Source organism: Lissotriton vulgaris, chromosome 4_1, assembly GCF_964263255.1.
Source record: "Lissotriton vulgaris chromosome 4_1, aLisVul1.2, whole genome shotgun sequence".
In the NCBI taxonomy this organism is placed as follows: domain Eukaryota; kingdom Metazoa; phylum Chordata; class Amphibia; order Caudata; family Salamandridae; genus Lissotriton; species Lissotriton vulgaris.
The window spans coordinates 568866908-568888083 of NC_141691.1; the positions used below are offsets into that span (position 1 = coordinate 568866908).

General features: G+C 45.5%; 1 protein-coding gene across 13 annotated transcripts in view; it reads right to left on the bottom strand.

Moving 5' to 3' along the window:
* Positions 1–16204: 16204 nt before the first annotated feature.
* Positions 16205–21176, bottom strand: part of LRRFIP2 (LRR binding FLII interacting protein 2) — a 415348-nt gene continuing 410376 nt past the window's right edge. For all 13 annotated transcript variants that reach the window (XM_086964773.1, XM_086964762.1, XM_086964761.1 and 10 more), the window contains one exon: positions 16205–17194. In XM_086964773.1, coding sequence (XP_086820899.1) covers positions 17084–17194 — 111 coding nt within the window. In that variant the 3' untranslated portion in view covers positions 16205–17083. The remainder of the gene's footprint in view (positions 17195–21176) is intronic.

A 21176-nucleotide genomic window follows, 5' to 3' on the forward strand; every position in this document is an offset into this window, starting at 1 on the left:
ACGTGGGACAGAAAGCCCACTAGGCACCAGGGATACATTTATGGGCATGCCAGTGAGAAGCCCCATAGGCAAGGTGCTCCCTTTTTTTAGGCACACATTTTGGATGTTTCAGGCATATTTCTATTCTCATCTGCACCCAAGCGGGGTCAGGAAACCAATAGAAAGCTTCTGGGTAGGAAAACGTCTCAGAGCCACACAAGAGATACCTCCCTGGTGTCTAGTTTTGAGAAATGTTTGGTAAGTTTCCCAAGATGGCCACTGAGCCTGGGGCCAAAACCCAGGTGCCCCCCTGCAAAGACAGGTTGTTTTGTGATAAGCAATTTTGATGTCTCCACAGTACGTTTTGGGCCCTTCCCTGCCACAGGAACTTGGCCCACCCACACAAGTGAGGTACCATTTTTTATTGGGAGACATAGGAAAATGCGGGGTGGGTGTAAGTTTGTGGAACCACGGAGATTCCAGAACTTTCCATCTCAGAAATGTGAGGAAAATGTTCCTTTTAATTTCTTTTTACAAAGTTTGAGATTTGCAAGGGATTCTCGGTAACAGAACCTGGTGAGAGCCACACAAGTCACCCCATCCTGGATTCACCTGTGTGTCTAGTTTACAAAAATGTATAGGTTTGCTAGGTTTCCCTGGGTGCCGGCAGAGCTAGGGTTCAAAATCCACAGCTATGCACTTTGCAAAAAAAAAAAAGAAGGGTCAGTTTTCACTGTAAAAATGTGCTTTGTCCACGTGGTGTTTTGGCCTGTTTCCTGTTGTGGGCACTAGGCCTACCCACACAAGTGAGGTAATATTTTTATCGGGAAGACTTTGGGGAATGCGGGGTAGGTGGAAGTTTGTGGATCCATGCAAATTCCAGAACTTTCCATCACAGAAATGAGAGATAAAATGTGTTTCTTTTGTACAAAGTTTGAGGTGTGCAAGGGATTCTGGGTAACATAACCTGGTGAGAGCCACACAAGTCACTCCATCCTGGATTCTCCTGGGCGTCTAGTTTTTAAAAATGTATAGGTCTGCTAGGTTTCCTTGGCTGCCGGCTGAGCTAAGTTCAAAATCGACATCTAGACAATTTGCAAAAAAATTGGTCAGTTTTCACTCTAAAAATGTGATGTGTCCACGTTGCGTGGTTTCTTGGCACTAAGCCTACCCACACAAGTGAGGTACCATTTTTCTCAGGAGACTTAATTTCAAATATAAGACAGTGTGTAAAAAAGAAGTCACAAACCCATTGTTAATACGCTTTCTTCTGTAGCAGTTTGTCCCCAACCCCTCCCCCCCTCCCCCAAAACCAAAATGTAGCTTTATTTTGGCTAATTTCTGGGTCCTCTCCAGAGGAAGCCATAAACCCTGGGTACCTTTAAAATCCCCATGATGTTGAATGTAAAGACGCAAATTTGGCGTGGATACCTTATGTGGACAAAAAGTTTCAGGGGCCTAAGCATGAACAAAGGCTTAGCACGGGGGGAGGCCTAGCAGTGTTAGGCTTAATTAGAATTGTTAGGAAATGAGGAGGGGGGGTGGGAGTGCCAGTCCGATGGGATCTCGACACATTAAGTAAGATCTGCTAGGTGTAGTTCTCAAAATTTCTTGATATGACCATATTACTTGCAATCAAAAACCTATTCTCACATGTTCTCTCTGTAGGAGAGCAGGATCTGCTTCTTAAGGTTACTCCCATTTTTTGCTGATTTATCACTATTTTCGACTTAGTCAGACTAGGATCCTGCTATCCAGGACCCCAGTCTAGCTGCTTTCTCCTCTAAATTGATTGCATGTACTTTAGATACACTCCATATTGGATTCTGGGGTACCCTTATAAGTCCCTAGTATATGGTATATTATGTACCCAGTGCCTATGTACCAGAGGCCTCCCAGAGTCTGCAGCATGTATTGTGCCACCCCTGAAAGACCATTCAAAATGGCACCACAGGTGTGCTACAGCAGCCTGTGGTGTATGCACCCCTTACTTAGATATAGGCTCACTATATCTATTCTAAATCACTGCACATATAAACCTATCAATCACCCCTATGGCAGGGCTTATCAATCCTGAAGGCAGGGTGCTGGGTTTTATGTGAGAGGGTGCCCATGCATGAGCAGAGGCTCTCTGCAGCCTTCAGAACCTATTTTCCAGGGTTTTTTGTGATGCAGCCAACCATATATATTTAAGTGCATTATAACCTTGTGGTAAAAGCTAACTTTAAAACGGCTGCTTAGAAACATGTTGTGTTTGGTGTCAAACGCCTTGGAATCATACCTCCCCGCCACTTACGATTCCACCCTCCTAGATGGACTTATGTGAAACACTGGTACACCCAGTACCAGATTTATTGACCTGGGCATCACAAAATGGATGCTGCCAGCCACAGACACGAGTCTGCCCTGCTGCTGCTGAGCCAAGCTTGAGCAGAGGAAGGCTTGACAATAGGGTTCCTGTCACAGGGAGGTGTGACCACCTCCCAGACAGGCTTTAGTGTATTGGGGCTGGGTGGGTGCACTCAGTGCTTTGAAGTCTGCACAGTCCCTGTGCAAAGTCCAGCTCAAACTGGTTGCAGGAGCCATTTGCTCCTACTCTGGCATGAAACTGGACAAAGGACATGGGTGTAGCCACCCCTCTGTCCTGACCCTCCCATAGATGGGTCCCCAGAGTTTGTCCCGCCCCTTCCTTGGGGATGTTAATTGTTATGTTAATTGATTTTTTGAGCGCACAGCTGCCCCAGCGCTATATCTGAGAAGGTAACATAACTAACAAAAATAGACAAAGTAGGGAAATTTTAATAAGGCAGGGGGAAAAGATACGTTTTAACAGCTTTCCTGAAAGCAAAAAGATCTTCTAAAGATCGAATATGAACAGGGAGCGCGTTCCAAAGCTTGGAGGCCAACACAGTGAAGGAACGGCCGCCTAGTCTGCATTTTTGGAAGCGTGGAACGAGTGCTAGATTTTGACCTGCAGAGCGAAGGCTACGTGAAGGAGTGTACAGGGTCAGGAGGTGCTGGAGGATGGTAGGGGTGTCGGTTTTAAGAATTTTAAACGCGAAACACAGTCTTAAACTCTATGCGTCTGATTACAGGCAGCCAGTGTAGTTTAGAGATTGTGCTGCGGGCTGAACAGAAGCGTGGCAGGCCTACCAGGGCCCTGGCAGCGCGTTCTGCACCCGTTGGAGTCGCAGGACCTCCGCCTGATTGGCACCCAAAAACAGTGAACTCGCGTAGTCAAGCCTTGATGATACGCTAGCTTGAATCACCATCTGGCGAGTGGAGGCATCGAAAAATTTGAGGATAGGCCTCAAACCACGAAGAATGCCGAAGCATGTAGATGCCACCTTCTTAGTATGACACGAGAAGGTTAGTTTAGAGTCCAGCCACACGCCAAGATTTTTAAGTTCGGAGACCGGTTTAGGGGGGGGTCCCAGCTCGTTAGGCCACCAGCTCGCACCCCACAGATCAGGCTGTTTCCCTAATACCATCACCTCGGTTTTGAGGGCGTTGAGCTGTAAACAGTTGGTAGTAAGCCAGCCAGCAACAGCCCTCAAACCATCCGCAAAGTTTGATGCCAATTGGTCAGAGTCCCCATTGAGAACCACCGCCAACTGGGTATCATCGGCGTATGATACCATTGTGAGACCCCAACTCTTCGCAACCGCCGCCAAAGGTTGGACGTATAAGTTGAAGAGAGTGGGGCTCAACGCCGATCCCTGCGGAACTCCTTGAGTGATGGCATGAGGCTTAGATCTGAACGGTGGCACTACTACCTGAAATGATCGTTCCGAAAGGAACGATTGAAACCAATCCAACGCCTTGCCATATATGCCAGCCTCACCAAGCCTGCGGATAAGAATGGTGTGGGATACAGTGTCAAAGGCAGCACTGAGGTCTAATAAGACCAGTGCCGCCGTTTGACCTGCATCTAGTACAGAGCGGAGATGTTCAACCATATATAGGAGTGCCGTCTCTGTACTGTGCCCAGATCTAAAACCATTCTGTGTAGGATCCAGTAGGTGTGCAGAGGTCAGATGTTTCGTTAAGATGTTATTCACATGAGCCTCTGTGATCTTTGTCACCCATGGAAGGAGGGAGATAGGTTGATAGCTCTCCGGCTTCACTGGATCCAGTCCCGGCTTCTTTATAATGGGCATGACACAGGCAGCCTTCCAGCTAGGTGGAACTAACCCGGTGGTAAGGGATTGATCCACCAGTTGTCAAATCGGTGGGAGGCAGATGGACGCCGAGTCCAAAAACTGGGCCGGTCTCAAAGGGTCATCCGGCGAGCCAGACTTGACCTTGGCCGCTAGGAGATTAAACTCCTGTTCCGATGGTATGGGGAGCGAAGCCAAGCACTGTGAGGTACGCAATGTGAAAGTCGTACTGTCAGGGTCAGCTTTGGGAAAAGAGCGATAGATGGTGTTTACTTTCTCCACAAAGAAGCAGGCTAATGACTCACAGTGAGCAAGGGAGCAAATCTCCGTAATAGGAAGTCTGATCGCTGTGAGCTCCTTCAAGACTTTAAAAACCAGTTTGGACGGATTGGAACTCGCCTGGAACTCTCTAGCATAGTAGTCAGCTCGAGCCCGGCAGACAGCTCTATGATATATCTTTACCTTAGCCAGGTAGCATACCTTTAGATCTCTGTCATAGTTCTTCCTCCATGCTCTTTCGGCTTGACGGCAGGTGGCTTTAGTCCGCCTAAGTGCCTCCGAGTACCAGGGGTTAGGCTGAGAAGATCGATTTCTACTCCAGCTGGCCGGGATTAGTGCATCGAGCGCTTGAACAATCCAAGCGCAAAAGATGTTGTACCCAGTTGCAACGTCATCCTTAAGAACCAGAGGAGTAGTGGCCCAGAGACGGTGGAAGTCCTCCAATTTGAGCTTTTTCCAAGGACGCCTGAAAGATGTTTTATCGGGCTTCCCGGTAGAGCGTGTTACCATTGTAACATAAAGCTCAATGAGATGGTGATCGCTCCATCCCATAGGTCTAGGGAGAGAGACCTCGGCCAGTTGGAGATTAGTAAAAACCGGGTCAAGAATATGACCACCCTCATGGGTCGGAAGACGGACCAGTTGGGATAACTGCACTGCTACAAGATCGTCCAGCAGGCTTCTAACCACTGGTAACTCCATGGCATAAAAATGTATGTTAAGATCGCCGATGATGGTAATGGTGGAGGAGGACAGAGACAGAGAGCTAACCAGCTCAGGAAGAGCTTTCCTGAAGGCACAGTCACTCCCTGGAGGGTGATATATCAGAAGGCCTGATAATGTTTGTGTCTGGCCAATGCTGATGGAAAAATGGGCGCACTCAGCACCAATCAAGTCCATGGGCTTCCAGGTACAAGTGTAGCAAGTTTTAAAAGCCACAGCTATGCCTCCTCCTCTCCCCTTGCGATTTAATGTGTGGATTGCGTAGTCCGGGGGAAGGGCCAGATTGATAATGGCCGCGTCCTCATCGCCTAGCCAGGTCTCCGTCATAAAGAAGGCATCAGGGCCTTCTAACGAGATAAGCTCGTATATGTCTCGATGATGTTTCTGCAGGGACCTGACATTGTGGTGCCAAAGTTTAATGGCACTGGGAGGAGGAAGTATCTTCTTCCGATGTAGTGGTACCTGGCTGGGGGCCATCGACGGTGCTGTTAGTTCCCACCAACCACATGGGCAGGTATGGGGACCACACAAGGGATGCTGAGCTGATTGCGAGAAGGAGGGCAGACTATGTCTGATCAGGCGAAGGGCCTGACTGGAGTACTGAAGAATCATGATAACGACACACCAGGGTCCTGCCGCGGTCCGCGCGTCCTTAGCGCGGACGGGCGCAGACGGGCAGGTCTCTGGCACGACTCCGGCGCGAGTCAGGCGCTGCCGCTGCGCGTCACCGCTGCGCAAGTAGTGTGAGCTTTAAATAGGAGCTCACCTGGACTCCTGCGAAGCGCTAGAACGCTCAGGCAAGTGGCGCGTTATTCAATAATCACCCCCAAGATGGCGACCGGGGCCACGAGCAGGCAGCAAGAAGGTAAGAAACTCCGCTCAAGACGCGGTGGGGGGCACAATTATGGTGTAAGTATAGGGCCAGAACAAGATGGGCATTAAAAACAGGGGAATACAAAATTAATTAAACCAAAATAGAAAAACGGTAAATTTTAAAATGATGGCAAGCGCAACGCGCTGAAATTCAAGCAGCAAGAATGCACGTAATGGCACCTTTCCCCAGGCAGAGCAGCAAAAGTGCTCGCCTTAAATAGGAGCTCACCTGGACTCCTGCGAAGCGCTAGAACGCTCAGGCAAGTGGCGCGTTATTCAATAATCACCCCCAAGATGGCGACCGGCGCCACGAGCAGGCAGCAAGAAGGTAAGAAACTCCGCTCAAGATGCGGTGGGGGGCACAATTATGGTGTAAGTATAGGGCCAGAACAAGATGGGCATTAAAAACAGGGGAATACAAAATTAATTAAACCAAAATAGAAAAACAGTAAATTTTAAAATGATGGCAACGCAACGCTGGATAAAGTAGGAACCCCTGACTGCAGGACTTAACATTTTACCTGGACTCAACTCTGCTACATAAACCACTGGTCTTCAGGTCTGTTGCAGCCCTGTACCTGCCAAGACGGCCTGTACCCTGAATTTTCATTTTCAGAGCCTCAATTGTCGCTCCTTGGCCAAAAACAAACATCATATTTTTGATCTTCTTAGCACGGAACTTCCAGACGTATTATTCCTAACCAAAACCTGGCTCCATGCAAGCTCAGGCCCAGATATCGCCACAGCCCTTCCATCTGGATATGTCCTCGTTAGGAAAGATTGGGACAAAGGCAAAGGCGGGGGGATTGCTGTCATTTTTTTTTTATATTTCTTTTTATTTAAAACAAGGCATTATGAGGTTAAAGGCATTATACAGAGGTGACATCTTCCAATATTACAGCACTTAATACAGGAGAATGCGGATGGGGGCAGGGGGGTGGGAACAAGGGTCAAGGATAAATACATTGAGATCAGGGTGAGCCTGGAACATCAAAGTTAGAATTGGCAGGTGGTACATAAATATTTCCCCTGTATCGTTGCCACGGACCCCACACTGAAGACTATTTACGGGGTCGGCATGTTGCCACATACAGTCTTTTCACGGAACATGCACCAGTCCATATCCTCTTTCCAACCCTCGAGAGTAGGCGGACTCTCGGATCCCCACTTTTGAGCGATATTGCGTTTTGCAATCATGGCACCCAACATTGCCCACTTGGTCTGGGCCACATTTAGATCTGTCGGTTCCCAAATATTGAGTATGCTTCTCCTAGCCTCCGGCTGCAAAGTGATCTCCAAGACTTCACTCATCGTATTGTGTATCTTATTCCAATATTCAACTATATATTGACATTCCCAGAGGACATGGACGAACGTCGCAACAAGACCACACCCTCTTCTGCACAAATCCGTTTCAGATAGCCCCATCCGAACCAATCGGGGTCCAGTAACATACACCCTGTGTAATATTTTCAGCTGAATAAGCCTTAGCCTTGCTGGGATCGCAACCTCTTTTGGTGAAGACATGGCTGACTGCCAATCTTCATCATCTATTTCAAGACCATCTCGCATCCATTTATCCCTCACCTCCACAAGAAGATCAGCCCTATGGTTAATCATTTTTTTGTAAATCAGGGAGATAGTCATCTCTGGCATATGACCATCCAAAATCCTGTCCTCTAGGGGTGAGGCCTCAGGCAGGTCCACCTCCGCTAGCAGAGCTGCTTTCAGCGCATGTTTAACTTGTGCAGATCTGAAATACTCCGATCCCCCAGCTCAAATTCTGTCTGTAATTCTTCATACTTTTTAATCTTCCCTTTCACCCAAATGTCACCAATGGTCGAGATCCCAATCAAGTCCCACTTATCGAACCCTTTTGTATGCCAAAGCTTGCATAATTTTCCCGACGCAAATAGCGGGGTAGCCAGTGTTAGCCGATCCCTCCATCCCATCGAGTTTGTGGCGTCATGCCAAATACGCACTGCATGTTTGGTAGGACCAGTGAGATTCATGATCGAAGATCTGTCATATAGTGCCCTACTATAATTACCACCAGGGAGAAGCCACCTGTCCATCGCATAACCAGGGTCTGGTACAGGCACATAGGTCCTGTGATTGATGGCCGCCAGCTGAGAATCCCAATAATAACGTTTGATACCGGGGAGGGCGATTCCCCCATCATACTAGGGAAGCGGCAGTTTGGCCAAGGCGATACGGGGCCTTCCCTCCCATAATACACTACGCTGCAGTCCTTCCACCTCCCGAAAATAGCAAGCCGGAACCACATCCAACGTGTTTTGAAGGGCATAAAGGAAGCAGGGCAGAGACATCATTTTAAAAAGTGTTGCACGCCCCAATAAGGATAGAGGGAGCTTCTTCCATCCGATTGTGTCAGCCCTCAGTCTGGACAAAGGTGGTGTAACGGATTGTAGAGTCCAATGAGATGAAAATCCCAAGATACTTGAAACCATCAGTGGCGATTTGAATGGGGCAATTTCGCGGGGGGACCGGAGCCTCCCCGGAAAGAACATACAAAAGTGATTTCCCCTAGTTTAATCGACAGCCCCGAATTCCTGCCAAAAGAGGCCAACACGTCACACACTACAATTAGGGATTTCCTAGGTGAAGTCAAATAAAGGAGAATATCGTCCGCATATAGCGAGATCCGGTCTTCACACTGAAGACCATCGAATACCTCGAATCGAGGGCTCCCAGCGGATCCAGGCCGCCAAAGGCTCGAGGGCAAGCGAAAACAAAAGTGGAGAGAGGGGACTGCTATCATTTTTAAATCTATCTATTTCTGTAAATTTGAAGTCCTTTCAATCACAGATTGTGAAGCTGCCTTGTTCAAACTTTCTGTATCCCCTCAGCTGACCCTGTCTGGCATTCTAATCTATCGCCCTCCGGGGAACCCAGGTCCCTGGGTTTCCACTTTTTCTGAGTTCATTGCACCCTTCATTTTGAAGGCAGCAAACTTTACAATTCTTGGTGATTTGAACCTTAACTTAGAGGACGATCAGAATAAAATATGCTGTACCTTCTTATCTGAACAGAAGGTTTTAAGTTTACGGCTATGCAACCAGGGCCCTTCTCACAGGGCGGGACATCTTCTCGATCCAATTTTGTCTAATCTCAGCTATGATTGCACTATTCCTGCGTCTCGGCTAGACTGGTCCGACCATTTTTTAATCTCATTTAATTTACAATGTCCTACATCTAGGGTAGTAGCTTCTGTGACTAACTCAGGTAATTTCAGAATCTGGTATAAGCTGAACATGGAGTCTCTTAACACTCTCCTGGTTACTAGCATACCTGATACCACTTTATCCATGCTCTCATTAAATGCTTCTGTTTTGGATTGGCTAACCACGGCCATTGATACTAGTTTGCCCCTTGTGTCAAAAAGTAGTTTCACACATCATCCTCCTGCCCCATGGTTAACAAACGACCTCAAAATCACCAAGTCTAAGTGTAAAGCTCTAGAGAGAAGATGGAGGGGATCGTACTCTCCCACCCGCAAAGATGCTTATGAAGCTGCTCTCAAACGTTACCACCTAGACTGCAAAACGGCACGCACCTCTTATGTTGCAAGTACAATCACTCGGGCATCAAACTGTCCCGGGCCTTATTCTCTGTAGTAAAGAAGTAAGCTGGTTCCGATACCACCCCCCTCCCCCGTTCTTGACGAAAGTCAATGCCATAATATCGCTGACTTCTTTATCCAGAAGGTTGAACTCATTCATAGGTCACTTTTAGCTTCTCCCTCCTTGTACAGTATGGCTTTTCCATCTGACCTGATGAATTACAGGACTTCCAATTTGACAGCGAAACTTTACTCCTGGGATCCTTTTGATGCGACGTCCTTTCAAAACTGCTTAAATAGCGTCAAGTCTGGCTCTTCACTCGACCCTTTGCCCATTACCATCCTACTCCAGCTCTCTTCAACATCTAAAGGCGTTGTTATAGAACTTCTAAATGCCTCTATGCGGGAGGCTTTGGTCCCCCCCTGAGTGGAAGAGGGCCATGGTCGTCCCTTTACTGAAAAAGGCCGGAGCAGATTCTTCTGTACTATCCAATTTCAGGCCTATATCTCTGCTCCATGTATTTTCCACAATTTTGGAAAAACATATCTATACGCAACTGACTGAACACATAGAAAAAGTGGGTTATCGCCATCATTCTCAATCCGAGTTCAGAGCCAATTTCTCAACCGAAACTGCTCTGCTTGGGGTCACTGCGAGGTTGCGCCAAAATCTTGACCGAGGGGAAACAGCAGCACTCATTCTATTAGATCTGAGTGCCGCATTCGACACCGTGTCACATAATATCTTGTTTAATGCCCTGAGGTCACTCGGGCTTGATAGCATCGCCATTTCTCAATGGTCGCACATTTCAGGTCTTTTCTGCCAAATTATCATCGAAGATCTGCGCATCAGCACACGGAGTCCCACAGGGGTCCATTCTAAGCCCCTTGCTGTTTAACATCTACGTTAGACCCCTGGCTAAAATCGTGGAGGAGGCAGGATTATCCCTCTATTCGTATGCTGATGATAAACAGATTGCTTTTTCATTGTCCACCACCAAAGACGCTACAACATCTGCCCTTCAGCGCGGCCTACGGCAAGTGACAGAGTGGATGCACCTCAATTTATTGAAGTTCAATGGGGACAAGACGGAGGTTGTTATCCTAGGTAAGCATAAGGACCTATGGGCCCTCACCACTGGCCGCACGAAATGGGTCCCTTTCCCGTTCCTGTCACTCATGTCCGCAATCTGGGCTTCATTATTGATCAAAATCTTTCCATGAGACAACAGGTGGCTAATGTGGCTGCCATCTGCTTTACGATCTTGAGATGGCTCCACAAGATCATCTGGATGCTCCCTGTCTCTGCCCAACGCACGGTAGTCCAGGCTCTTATCACATCTTGCGCCTCGATTACGGCAACGTTCTTTATCTTGGTAGTTGTCAAACGGTACTGAGAAAGTTACAGGTAGTGCAGAACTCTGCTGCACGCCTTCTCTGCCAAGTTCCCAGACAGGCTTCCATCTCGCCTTATCTTCGTGACCTCCACTGGCTACGAATCGATCAAAGAATTAAATTAAAAACTTTGTTTTACATCTTTAAAATCAAACAAGGGGTTGCACCACTGTATCTGCAAGAGCTCATCCATCCCTACATTCCTTCTCGTCCCCTGTGCTCTACAGCTCATGGAGACTTTGTGATCCCCAGATTTAAATTAACAAGAATGGGAGGTTGTTCCTTCTCTTGTTTCGGCCCCAAAATCTGGAATTCTCTTCCTGTGTCTTTGAAAAATGACTCTTCTTATCTGAGCTTTCGAAGAAATCTTAAAACTTGTCTTTTTTAGCAGTAAATGTGCTTTGAACCTCTTGCTTTCTAGCAATGTGTGTTCTAGGTGCCGGAAAACCCTTTTTGGGTATCTGTGCGCATTACAAATTTAATTTAATAATAAAAAGTACTTCGAAGATCTCCACAATGCTGGATGACTGAAGAATCTCCCTTGGAGTAAAGGAGTTACTCCCCTGCAGCAGCAGGAACCTAAACGCATCTGACTGGTTTGCATCTCCCGAGGACGCAGAAGATTTCTGCAACACAGGAGGTGGGTTTCCGATGCCTCTGAGGTCGATCTGCTCTCTCAGCAATTCTGAGACCAGTATCCCCTCGTGGGGACAGTGCATCCGGAACACCTGTGCGCCATGTACTTTTGTAGCAGCATATGCTTTTCGGCGATCCCTGAGGCTGTGCTCTGGGCTACTGGTAGTCCTGACCCTGAGCAGTGTTCCCACCTTAGATTTCTGGCCTACACTCCACAAATGTTCCGTGGGCTTGTATTTCCTGATTCAGCTCGAGGTCCCTTCCCAATCCCAGGTCTGTTGGCCTGTGGGTCCCTGAGAAGGTAACTTTGACTTTCCGTGGGCTTCCTCATCGAAGCAGATTTCTTCTGGCCGTGTGGGTTGCAGTTGCCAAGGCTTGTTGGTGTTTGATCCGGACACTGACCCCCCAGCACTCTACATCCTTCGTGGGACAGCACACCTCTGGACCTTGGTCATCGCCATAGTCTCCTGGTCCTCGTGGCTGCAGAGTCAAGCATCGCATCTTCTCACCTGAAGCACCCAACATTGGTGGGCATTAGTCTATCGTGCCCCTGGTCACCCTGAAGTGACCCAGACTCTGCCCCCTTTGCTTTCAGGTTCTTCTCACCTCGGATCCAGGCTTGGATTCCACCGGACACTTTCCATCTTCCGGGCAGCAGCCTTTTTCCGCATCACGCCATTGAAAATAACGAAGGTTTCTAATATCACTTGACCCTTATGCACCAGGCTCGTCTGGGATAGGTAACACGGGTATCTCGGTACTCTCAAGGGTGCTGGCCTTTGAACCTTCTATATTTGAAAGGGTTTGCTTAAAGTTCTCTCCAAAGTGTCCTTAATCTTTAAAATACCAACTGCGGCTTTCCCATAGGATTGTACGGAGCTTGCGCCTGTGTTCACACAATGCTCCCATCCTTCGTGGGCCCCCTGTGTCACTACTTTGGGTGGTTCCTTGGGGTCCCAGCGATTCTACGTGCTCTAGGTACTGTGTCTAGTTAAGTCGCAGTTGTTGTACCACTTTCTTAGTATATGGTACGGTCTCCACTTGTAGCCCGCTGTGTATTGTGCTATTTACTGTCGTTCTAGTGATTTAATATTGTGCGATTTGTGCTCTAATCTCATAAAGAGGTTAGTAGAGAGTGTTTAGTAATAAATACATATATTTTATATAGCTCGTGTGGTTCTCCTTCCATTTGGTCATTCAGGAGGTTCTGATCTGGTAAAACCAGCTGCTTTACATTCCTTCGAGACTTAGCCTGAAGGCTGCTTTCCATAGCTACCACTAGGATAGCTTTCAATAAAGGTGGTCTTTAACCTAATCATCAATAAGGGTTGTTTGGACTAGTACAGGGTGCCCACTTTAATTAGTGGACAGCATATATCAGGCCAACTTCGCACACTCTTTTTCCTTACTTTCTGCAATCTTCCATTGATAACTAACTGCTATTGATTGATAGGTCTGTGTTCATGAAAGATTCAAGTTTGAAGATTTTCAGCTTTAATAGGGTCAGGTAGGCTGGTGTCCCCCACAAGGACACACTGTAACCCCAAAGTGCAGGATTTATACTGCATCTAAGTGTAGTAGAGTTGTCAGTTCGGGGCTATATTCAGCATTCTTCATGCTCCTTTCAATTCCATCATCTACTTTGAAGAAAAAAAGATGCATGGTTTTCAGCTACTGACACATTTTTTTTATAAATAAATATCAAATCCATTCAAGGTGAACAGGTGTTTTCATGTTTCTAGTCCTAGGATTGAAACATGAAATCTTGGAAGAAAAAGGAGTTTATATGCATGTTTGGAGAATAACCTACCATTCAAGTGAGCCCTTAATCAAGGAGTATTATATAAGAACTTGCTTCTAGGCTACACTGCTCTGACTGTACCATTGGATCCTATTCTTTAAATATTGAGGTGCACATCTCTACAAGGCTTTGCAGACTTGGAGTCAATGCTTTACATTTTATTCTTAAAATATATATATATTTTTATTGAAAGGAATTTGCAGAATATAAACATTTGACATTAATATGGTACAGTGCATGTTCACAGTTTCGAATATACCAGCACATAGGACAGAGATTAATGTTCGCATGATAGTTTGTTCTTCAGCCGCTTTGCAAGTATTTTCCTTTACCATTACTCCCCTTGTTGGGTGGGGTCATTAATCGGCATACAATTATCCGTCTACGTTTGTTCCATTCCCCCCAAATCTTGGACCATTTTTATGGGCAGCCTTTTCCCTCATAAACTACTCTTTCTGCTTGCATACACCAATCCATGTCTGTCATCCAGTCCCAGTATCTATGTCCGGTTGTTGCCCTCCACGTCCTTGCAATGTTGCGCTTTGCGACCATACACCCCAGGGCAACCCAGGTTATTTCTTTCGCAGTAAGGACCGTTGCATCCCATATGTTAAGGAGGCACCATCGAGGTGAGACCTTCACCTCCTTACCACACAAACGTAGCATTTTCAACGTGATTTTATCCCAATATATCTTAATAACTGGACATTCCCACCAATTGTGTATAAACGTTCCCACCTGACCACAGCTCCTGGGGGATAATGGTTAGCTTAAGGTACCTATTTTAACTCATACTGGTTTATTATGCTTTATGTAGAATCTTTCACTGTACTAATTTAAATCTTGAATGTGTCACTACCTCCCTAGGGGATTCCAGTGCCTCCTGCCACTCTTCGTCACTCAGGTCCCCTCCATCCTCCATCCATTTTATACGCAATTCCTCTAACTTTCCGGGTGAGTTATTCAATATCTTCCTATATGTCACAGATATCACCTTTTTCACTATGTAGACATCCAAGAGCCTATCCTCTAAAGGTGAGGAGCGCGGGAGTTCAGTACCCTTAGGAATACCTTTTTGTAATACGCTGCGAACCTGAAGGTATCGAAAAGTTTCCCCCTCACCTAGATCATAGTCTCTCTGGAGGTCACTGAAGGGGACCATCTTTCCCCCTGCCCACAAATCTCCTACTGTTGAAAGCCCAATCAGTTCCCATTTATCGAACCCTGGATACCTTGCTAGTAGGCCCAGGTGCACCGTCTTCAAAAGTGGAGTGGCTTTTGTTTTCGTGTTTTTCCACCCATCTCGGCTGAGGCCTTAAGCCATAGAGTGCCAGTGGTTGAGGTTGGCGTATTTCTTGGAGCATGCTTCCTTTCTCTGTATATTGCTCTTAGATAATTCCCAGGGGTCATGTTATATCTGTGCATCCTGTAGGCGGGTTCCGTTTGTGGCCAGTGTACCAATAAATTGTCACAACCGATTAAGATGCACAGTAATAATATTGGATTGCTAGCAGGGAAATACCCCATCGTACAAGCTTTTCAAAAGTTTAGTCAGTGCTATACGAGGGATACCATTGTTCCAAAGAAGTGTGTGAATCTCTGATTCTATTGCTTGAAAATAACTTGTTGGTACCTGGTTTGAAGTATTCTGCAGGATATAAACTAACCGGGGGAGGGCCATCATTTTGTACAGGGCAGCTTTGCCAAGTAGTGTGAGGGGCAAGGTCTTCCAGTGTTGCACGTCCTCTTACATTTTATTCTGATCTATACAGGCAAACAAAATAACATTCTGAGCACATCCATTACCTTATTCTTGAGTTTTTAAGTTTGATCCACAGTTCTGTCTTCCACTTGGACATGTTTATGTAAACCTTTACTTACCTAAGAGACTTGATTGAGCAGTTAAGGTTTTCTTTAAATTGAAACAGTTTTTGTTCGCACAGATATTCTTAATACAACTCTGATCAAACGTGGGAATGGGTTCTTGAGTAAGCCCCATTTGAGATCATTAACTACCTTCTTTTAAAATATCACACTTCCAAAAGTATATAGAACCACTCCTCCACATCCAATGACAATCTTTGCAATCCCTATGTGATGAGTTTTTTGTTGAAATTTACACTGTTGCCTATTTGTCTTTTTTGTGGTATTTAATAATCAGTGTTGACATCAGTATTGCCAAAACATCTGATTAGAATCATTTCACCACGTTTTTCCAGCACTGCACTTATGATCATTTTGACTATAACAGAGGGTTATAGTCAAAATGCCTGCGGTATTTTATCTAGCATCTGTTTTGCTAACGCAGCTCGTAACTTCCCAGTTCCCAGTGACTGGTAAAGTTAAATTCTAACTATTCCAAGGCAGAACCAAACAAAGTAATAATTAATTGGCATCTTAAAGGTACAAGAGGATTAAGGACTTTGCTGAAGTGAACAAACTGTGTGCCTCCATGAATGAATGAAACTGACACGTTGTTTTTTACCAGTGTAAATGCTTTTATAGATGTTTGTTAATACTGAATAAAGCTACAAATGACTGACTGTGTGTGCCACCATTTAAATTGTGTGTCAGAATTTAGTTAGGGATGTAATGCAAATGATGACGAATCTGTTTATAATTTCACCAGAGCGGCAAAACAACCGCAATAAAACTCATAAAAAGATAAACTCTTGCTGCAGGTTAGATTTTTGAGGCCGAGCAACAAGGTATAGTCTGATCAAATAAATACAATTTATCATGTCACAATAAGGAAAAGCAAAAACACCCACTGAGTAAGTAAAGTGTCCATTTAATAGAGTTCTTTGTCCGAGGACCCAACCCACACAAGCAGCAGTTGTGATACAATTTTACAATGTACAGCAAAATACCTGTATCTTACTAGTATTAAAGTGCTTACTCTTATACCAAGAGTAAGAGCTAATAATCCCATTATAATACTCTAGAATTCTGAAGAGCTACCACCCATGCAATAATGCAAGATTTATATACATTCCCTATTTTTTACATTTTTATAGAAATTTAAATATCTTACAAAAAAAGTTTCCATTGATGTATAAAGTTGAATGAACATAGGCTCAAAAAAGTATCTTTTTTAAAATATAAATGTTAGCATTAATTTATTTCAGTATGTAATAGGTTTGAACAATTGAACAGCATTGATGCCCATATTGCACCAAGCAGAAGGCACTTGTGCTGTGTGGTGTCTTGTTTCATTAACGGTCGTAGCCTTGAGCAAGTATAGTTCTTAGAGATGTAGTAGTGCATCCTCTTCTGTTTCATGCAGCAGTCTCCAAGAGCACAGCATCGTAAAGCAGCAGAGTTTGTGAAAAAAAATGATTATATAGTTGTGAACAAACTAGAATGTTCTATTCCACCTCGTCCCCCTTTCTCTCCAAAAAAAGTCATACAGCATCTTGAGCCCCGGCTCAATAATCTAGAACCAAGCTGAACAGGGACATCCACCATTGTTCCATAAGATTCACACTGGTTTCCATTCTCTCATAAATTATAAAATGTTGCTAAATTATGATACTAAAATACCACTGAACACTGGGGAAGATGTTCGACATTTTGTGCCTTTGAGAAAGTATGTATTAAAAGTAAGGGCTAATTATTCCAAGGAGCAGTGCAGTTTCCAGCATTCCTTTCTCTCTACTGCTGAGAAAGAAGTGCAGTCCTCGTGGCCTTCATTTTCTCCAAGCGTTTCACTAAGTGGCTGTTGGTCATCTCCATTTCTTCCATCTTGTCTTGTACTGTTCGAAGCTAGATAGAAAACAATAAGCCACATTACTTTGTACACAAAATCATTTTGTAGTTGATATAATCAAGTAAAGAAGATGTATAGTACAAATTCAGATTGTTGCTTCATTTGGTTAAATGTACAAATCACATTTTTTTAACCACACAAAATAGGGCCTCATTACGATGTCGGTCGGAAAGCAAACCGAACAACTCCTTGCTGAATCGGTTCCGACCGACTTGCATTCGGCGGGTCCGACCAACCGATTAAGATGTTTCAGAACACCGTTCAGAAAGTCTCCCATTGACTTCAATGGGAGCCTGTGTTCCGACCAACAACACAAGCTCCCATTGAAAACAAACATTGTCTTAGCCAATAGGTCTCGCTTTTGGCACCTTATAAGTGTTTAGCCATGCACCTTCAGAGCACCTATGGCTCCAAGTGCCAAATGTATACATCTGGATTGGCGAAGCAGGATTTGGAACAAACCGGACTCTAGATTTCCGGCGTGTGGCATTTCTTCTCTTGTAGTCACAGGATCACATCTCAGAATATTGCCTCGGCTTTGGGACAGCAAATACATCTGGGCCATAGTTATTTTTGGGCTGAGGAGGGATGTTAGCAACGAGGCTTTAGATGTACAGGAACCAGTGCAGTCACTGGAGCCAATGAAGGCAACTGAGGCATGAATTGCAAGGATAACTGCAAAACTATGTTAAGAATAACTTGGGATTAATGCACATTGCAAAGATGTGTGTGAGTGGAAGCGATATATGAACTGCACACACACACACACACACACACACACACACACACACACACACACACACATACACACACACAGACTGGCTTTTGGAGCCCATAGAAGCACAGAAGGAGCTTTTGCTGATGCTGCTGGGACATCTGAAGAAGAAACTGGCTAAATGTGAGGAAGAAACAACTGCCATGTCCTTTCCTCGACTGACATTTAACAGACATTCCAACCTCTCTTATTGAGACTACAGGATCAGTTTTGGTAAGAGCGAAAGGTCCAGTCGGTTTGGTCCAGCTAAGACCGCTCAAACAACAGGCATTTTCACTCATTTCACACTCCCAACACGAGGAAGGTACACTCAGCAAAGGAGATAATATGTGGTCTAAGTCTAGAAATGCTCTTTGGGGGGGGGGGGGGGGGGGGGGGGGGCTTAGATCTTTCTACCTTATCCATTATTTAAATATTCTATCAACACAACGGAGATTGCTGTTAACAGAACACACAAGGGGAGGAATGTATTTTACTTTGGCATTTGTTAACTGATAATGACTTTAGAAATAACATGGGTTGCATACACAATGTCAGCACAGATTTTCTGCTCTCAATGGGAAGAAGCATGCCTTGCTCCCCATGCACCCCTTCTCCCCAACCATCTGACAGTTCTCAGCAACAAGGTTGAGAAAAGCAGAAAAACAATTTCAGAGAGAGGAAAGCCGTTCTATGCAGGAGACATTAAATGAAGACAGAAAGAAACAGCTGGACTAACACAGAAAGCTCTGCGGTGTAGAAAGTAGGGAAGTCGAGACTCCTAATGAGAGTGTATGAGTACGAAGATCAAATAGGGAGTGAGTAAAGTCAGGTGAGAGTGGGGGTAAAAGTGTGGGGATGGGGTGTTGGGAAAGAGCCCTTACAGTGTGCAGGAGAAAGAGTGTGCGTGTGTGAGAGAGAGAGTAAGAGTCAACGAGGGGGGAGGAGAGAAAGAGAAACATGAAGATGTGTGATCTTGTCTAATGTAATTGGGTGCTCATGTAATGCGCTCCAATATCTTTCAGTAGAGTTCGCACTATATATTTAAAAAACACTCCAGAAAAGCGAGAGAACGAGAGAGACCGGGAAAGAGAGAAAAAGGGAGACAGAGGAATGAAGATATAGAGATATAGGAGCAGTAAGTAGGAGACCAGGAGAGAGAGAAAAAAACAAGCACGCAAGTGGTGCCTGTGTGTGCGTTTTTGCATAAAGTGCAACTCCCAATTCTTCACATGACTTTACACATGCTGACTGAGACTGGTTTGAAATTCAACAGCGTATGAATGTGAGACTGCAAGGAAGCGGCTATGCAGCAAGTGTGAGTGAAGGAGCCAACTTGTGTATGGGAAGTAATGGATGCGGGCAAAAGAAAGTTTTAAACGGCCTGCTGCACTTTGGCTAGGAAGTTTGGGCAATCCCAGCTCTTTACTGCATGTGAAAAAAACTAATTCAAGCCTTTTCTATATCCAGCGGGACTGTCTCTGCTCCGTTAGTCATCCTTCATTTCTCACAGTACATGGGACAGAAGTCCTAAGTTATTCCTGGACATATATCCAGGTGTGAAACTTCCCTGTGAGTCATGAATTAAGCTCAGGATAATGTTCCTCATTGTTCTCAAGGACCTTTGCAAGAATCTAGATGTCAGGATGTATGCGGAGGGTTGGGTCTATAATTGAAAAGTGCGTAGGAAAGAGAAACTGAAGAGAAAAGATTGAAGGAGGAGAGGAATAGAAGTTGAATGTCGAGTAAGAATGCAGATGCGAGAAGAGGGTGTTAAATAGAAGGAAAAGAGAAAGGAGGATGGAAGGAAGGAGAGCCCCGAGAGCAGGGACGAGGAGAGGAGGGAGGAACGAGGGATGGGAGAGCGTGGAAAAAATGTAGGGCAGAAGAGGAGGGAAGGAGTGACAAAGTGGAAAGGAAGAGGGAAGAGTTCTGGAAGGAAGGAGGTTCCGGGGCTAGATGGAGGGAAGGGAAAAGGTGGGAGAAGAGGAGGGGAGGGGGTAAAAGAAGGTTGAACGGAGATCAGTAGACATGAAAAGGTGGAGCGAGTATGGGGAAAGTAGGGGTCTTGGGCAAATTATTCTGTGTGAGGAGCCTTCATTCTGATAATATGTAGATTAAGTGCTGCTGTGTACAATACATTGCGGTGAGTTGCTTTAATTTGTAGAACACTTGCTGTGACTTACTTTCTACAGGTGTTGATCTCCCGCTGGTGTACACTCTCAAAGTAGCACTCTAACCCTTTGCAAGTAGAGGAACACTTACAATCTGCGTGCTGTACATGCCAGCTTTGAATCTCCACTGCAAAGCTTCCCCTGCATGGCACACCGGTCATGCTGGCTGTAGGTGGGTCGCCCTTGGCGCCCGTCTCTGCAGTGCAGATTCCTCCATGAAGCGATCTGTTTCTAAAGCGCCACTTATGTGTCCGGCATTTGTATAGCACACTAAGCCGCACCTCTACATTGCTGTGTTATGAAGTCTGCTCTTCCTTTAAAGATTTTGTTGATCGGATTCAATACGACCTCTTGTAATTCTACTTGTTTAAAGACAGTGTGTCTGCTCAAAGTATTTTTTAGAAATGTCTTATTTTGGCTAAAGAGTGAAAAGGGTGCGTTCGATTTTGTCAAGGATTTTTGTAGACAGAGAAAAAACTAGACTGAGAGAAATAGGGAACGAGCCAAGGAGAATGACTGGGTGCGCGTATGTGAGTGTGTCATAACATCTGGGGTGGTTGCGGAAAACTTTGCACCATGGGGTGCCGGCCACACTCTGCATGGTTTTAAACTGGGGTCTGTTTGGTACCCCCCGCGTACCCCAAACGGAGGCCTCAGAGTGAAGGGGATCCTGCTACGGGCCTCCAAACTCAGTTTCCGACAGCCATTACGTGTCAGACTGACTGATTTGGAAAGGCTGTCAGAATCAGACATCTTAATACGGCGGTCGGAAACACAGTCCGTAGAGCTGTATGATTCGGCTCCGATCGACTTGGAGTCTCCTAATGCCTGTCGGAACCGTTTCGGAACGAATGAACGGTTACCTTTCCATCCTAATCGGTTGGTCAGAAATGTTTCCAAGGCGGTTGGAAACATAGGTTCTGACGCGTTCTGTGCATAGATTATATAGCAGTTCCTCCTGTTAGCGGGGGCTGCCTGTGCCAGCTGCAGCAGTCTGAAAAAGAGTTTTGAGAACAGCCTGTCCTACAGCTGCCTGCTGTCTTGAATGCA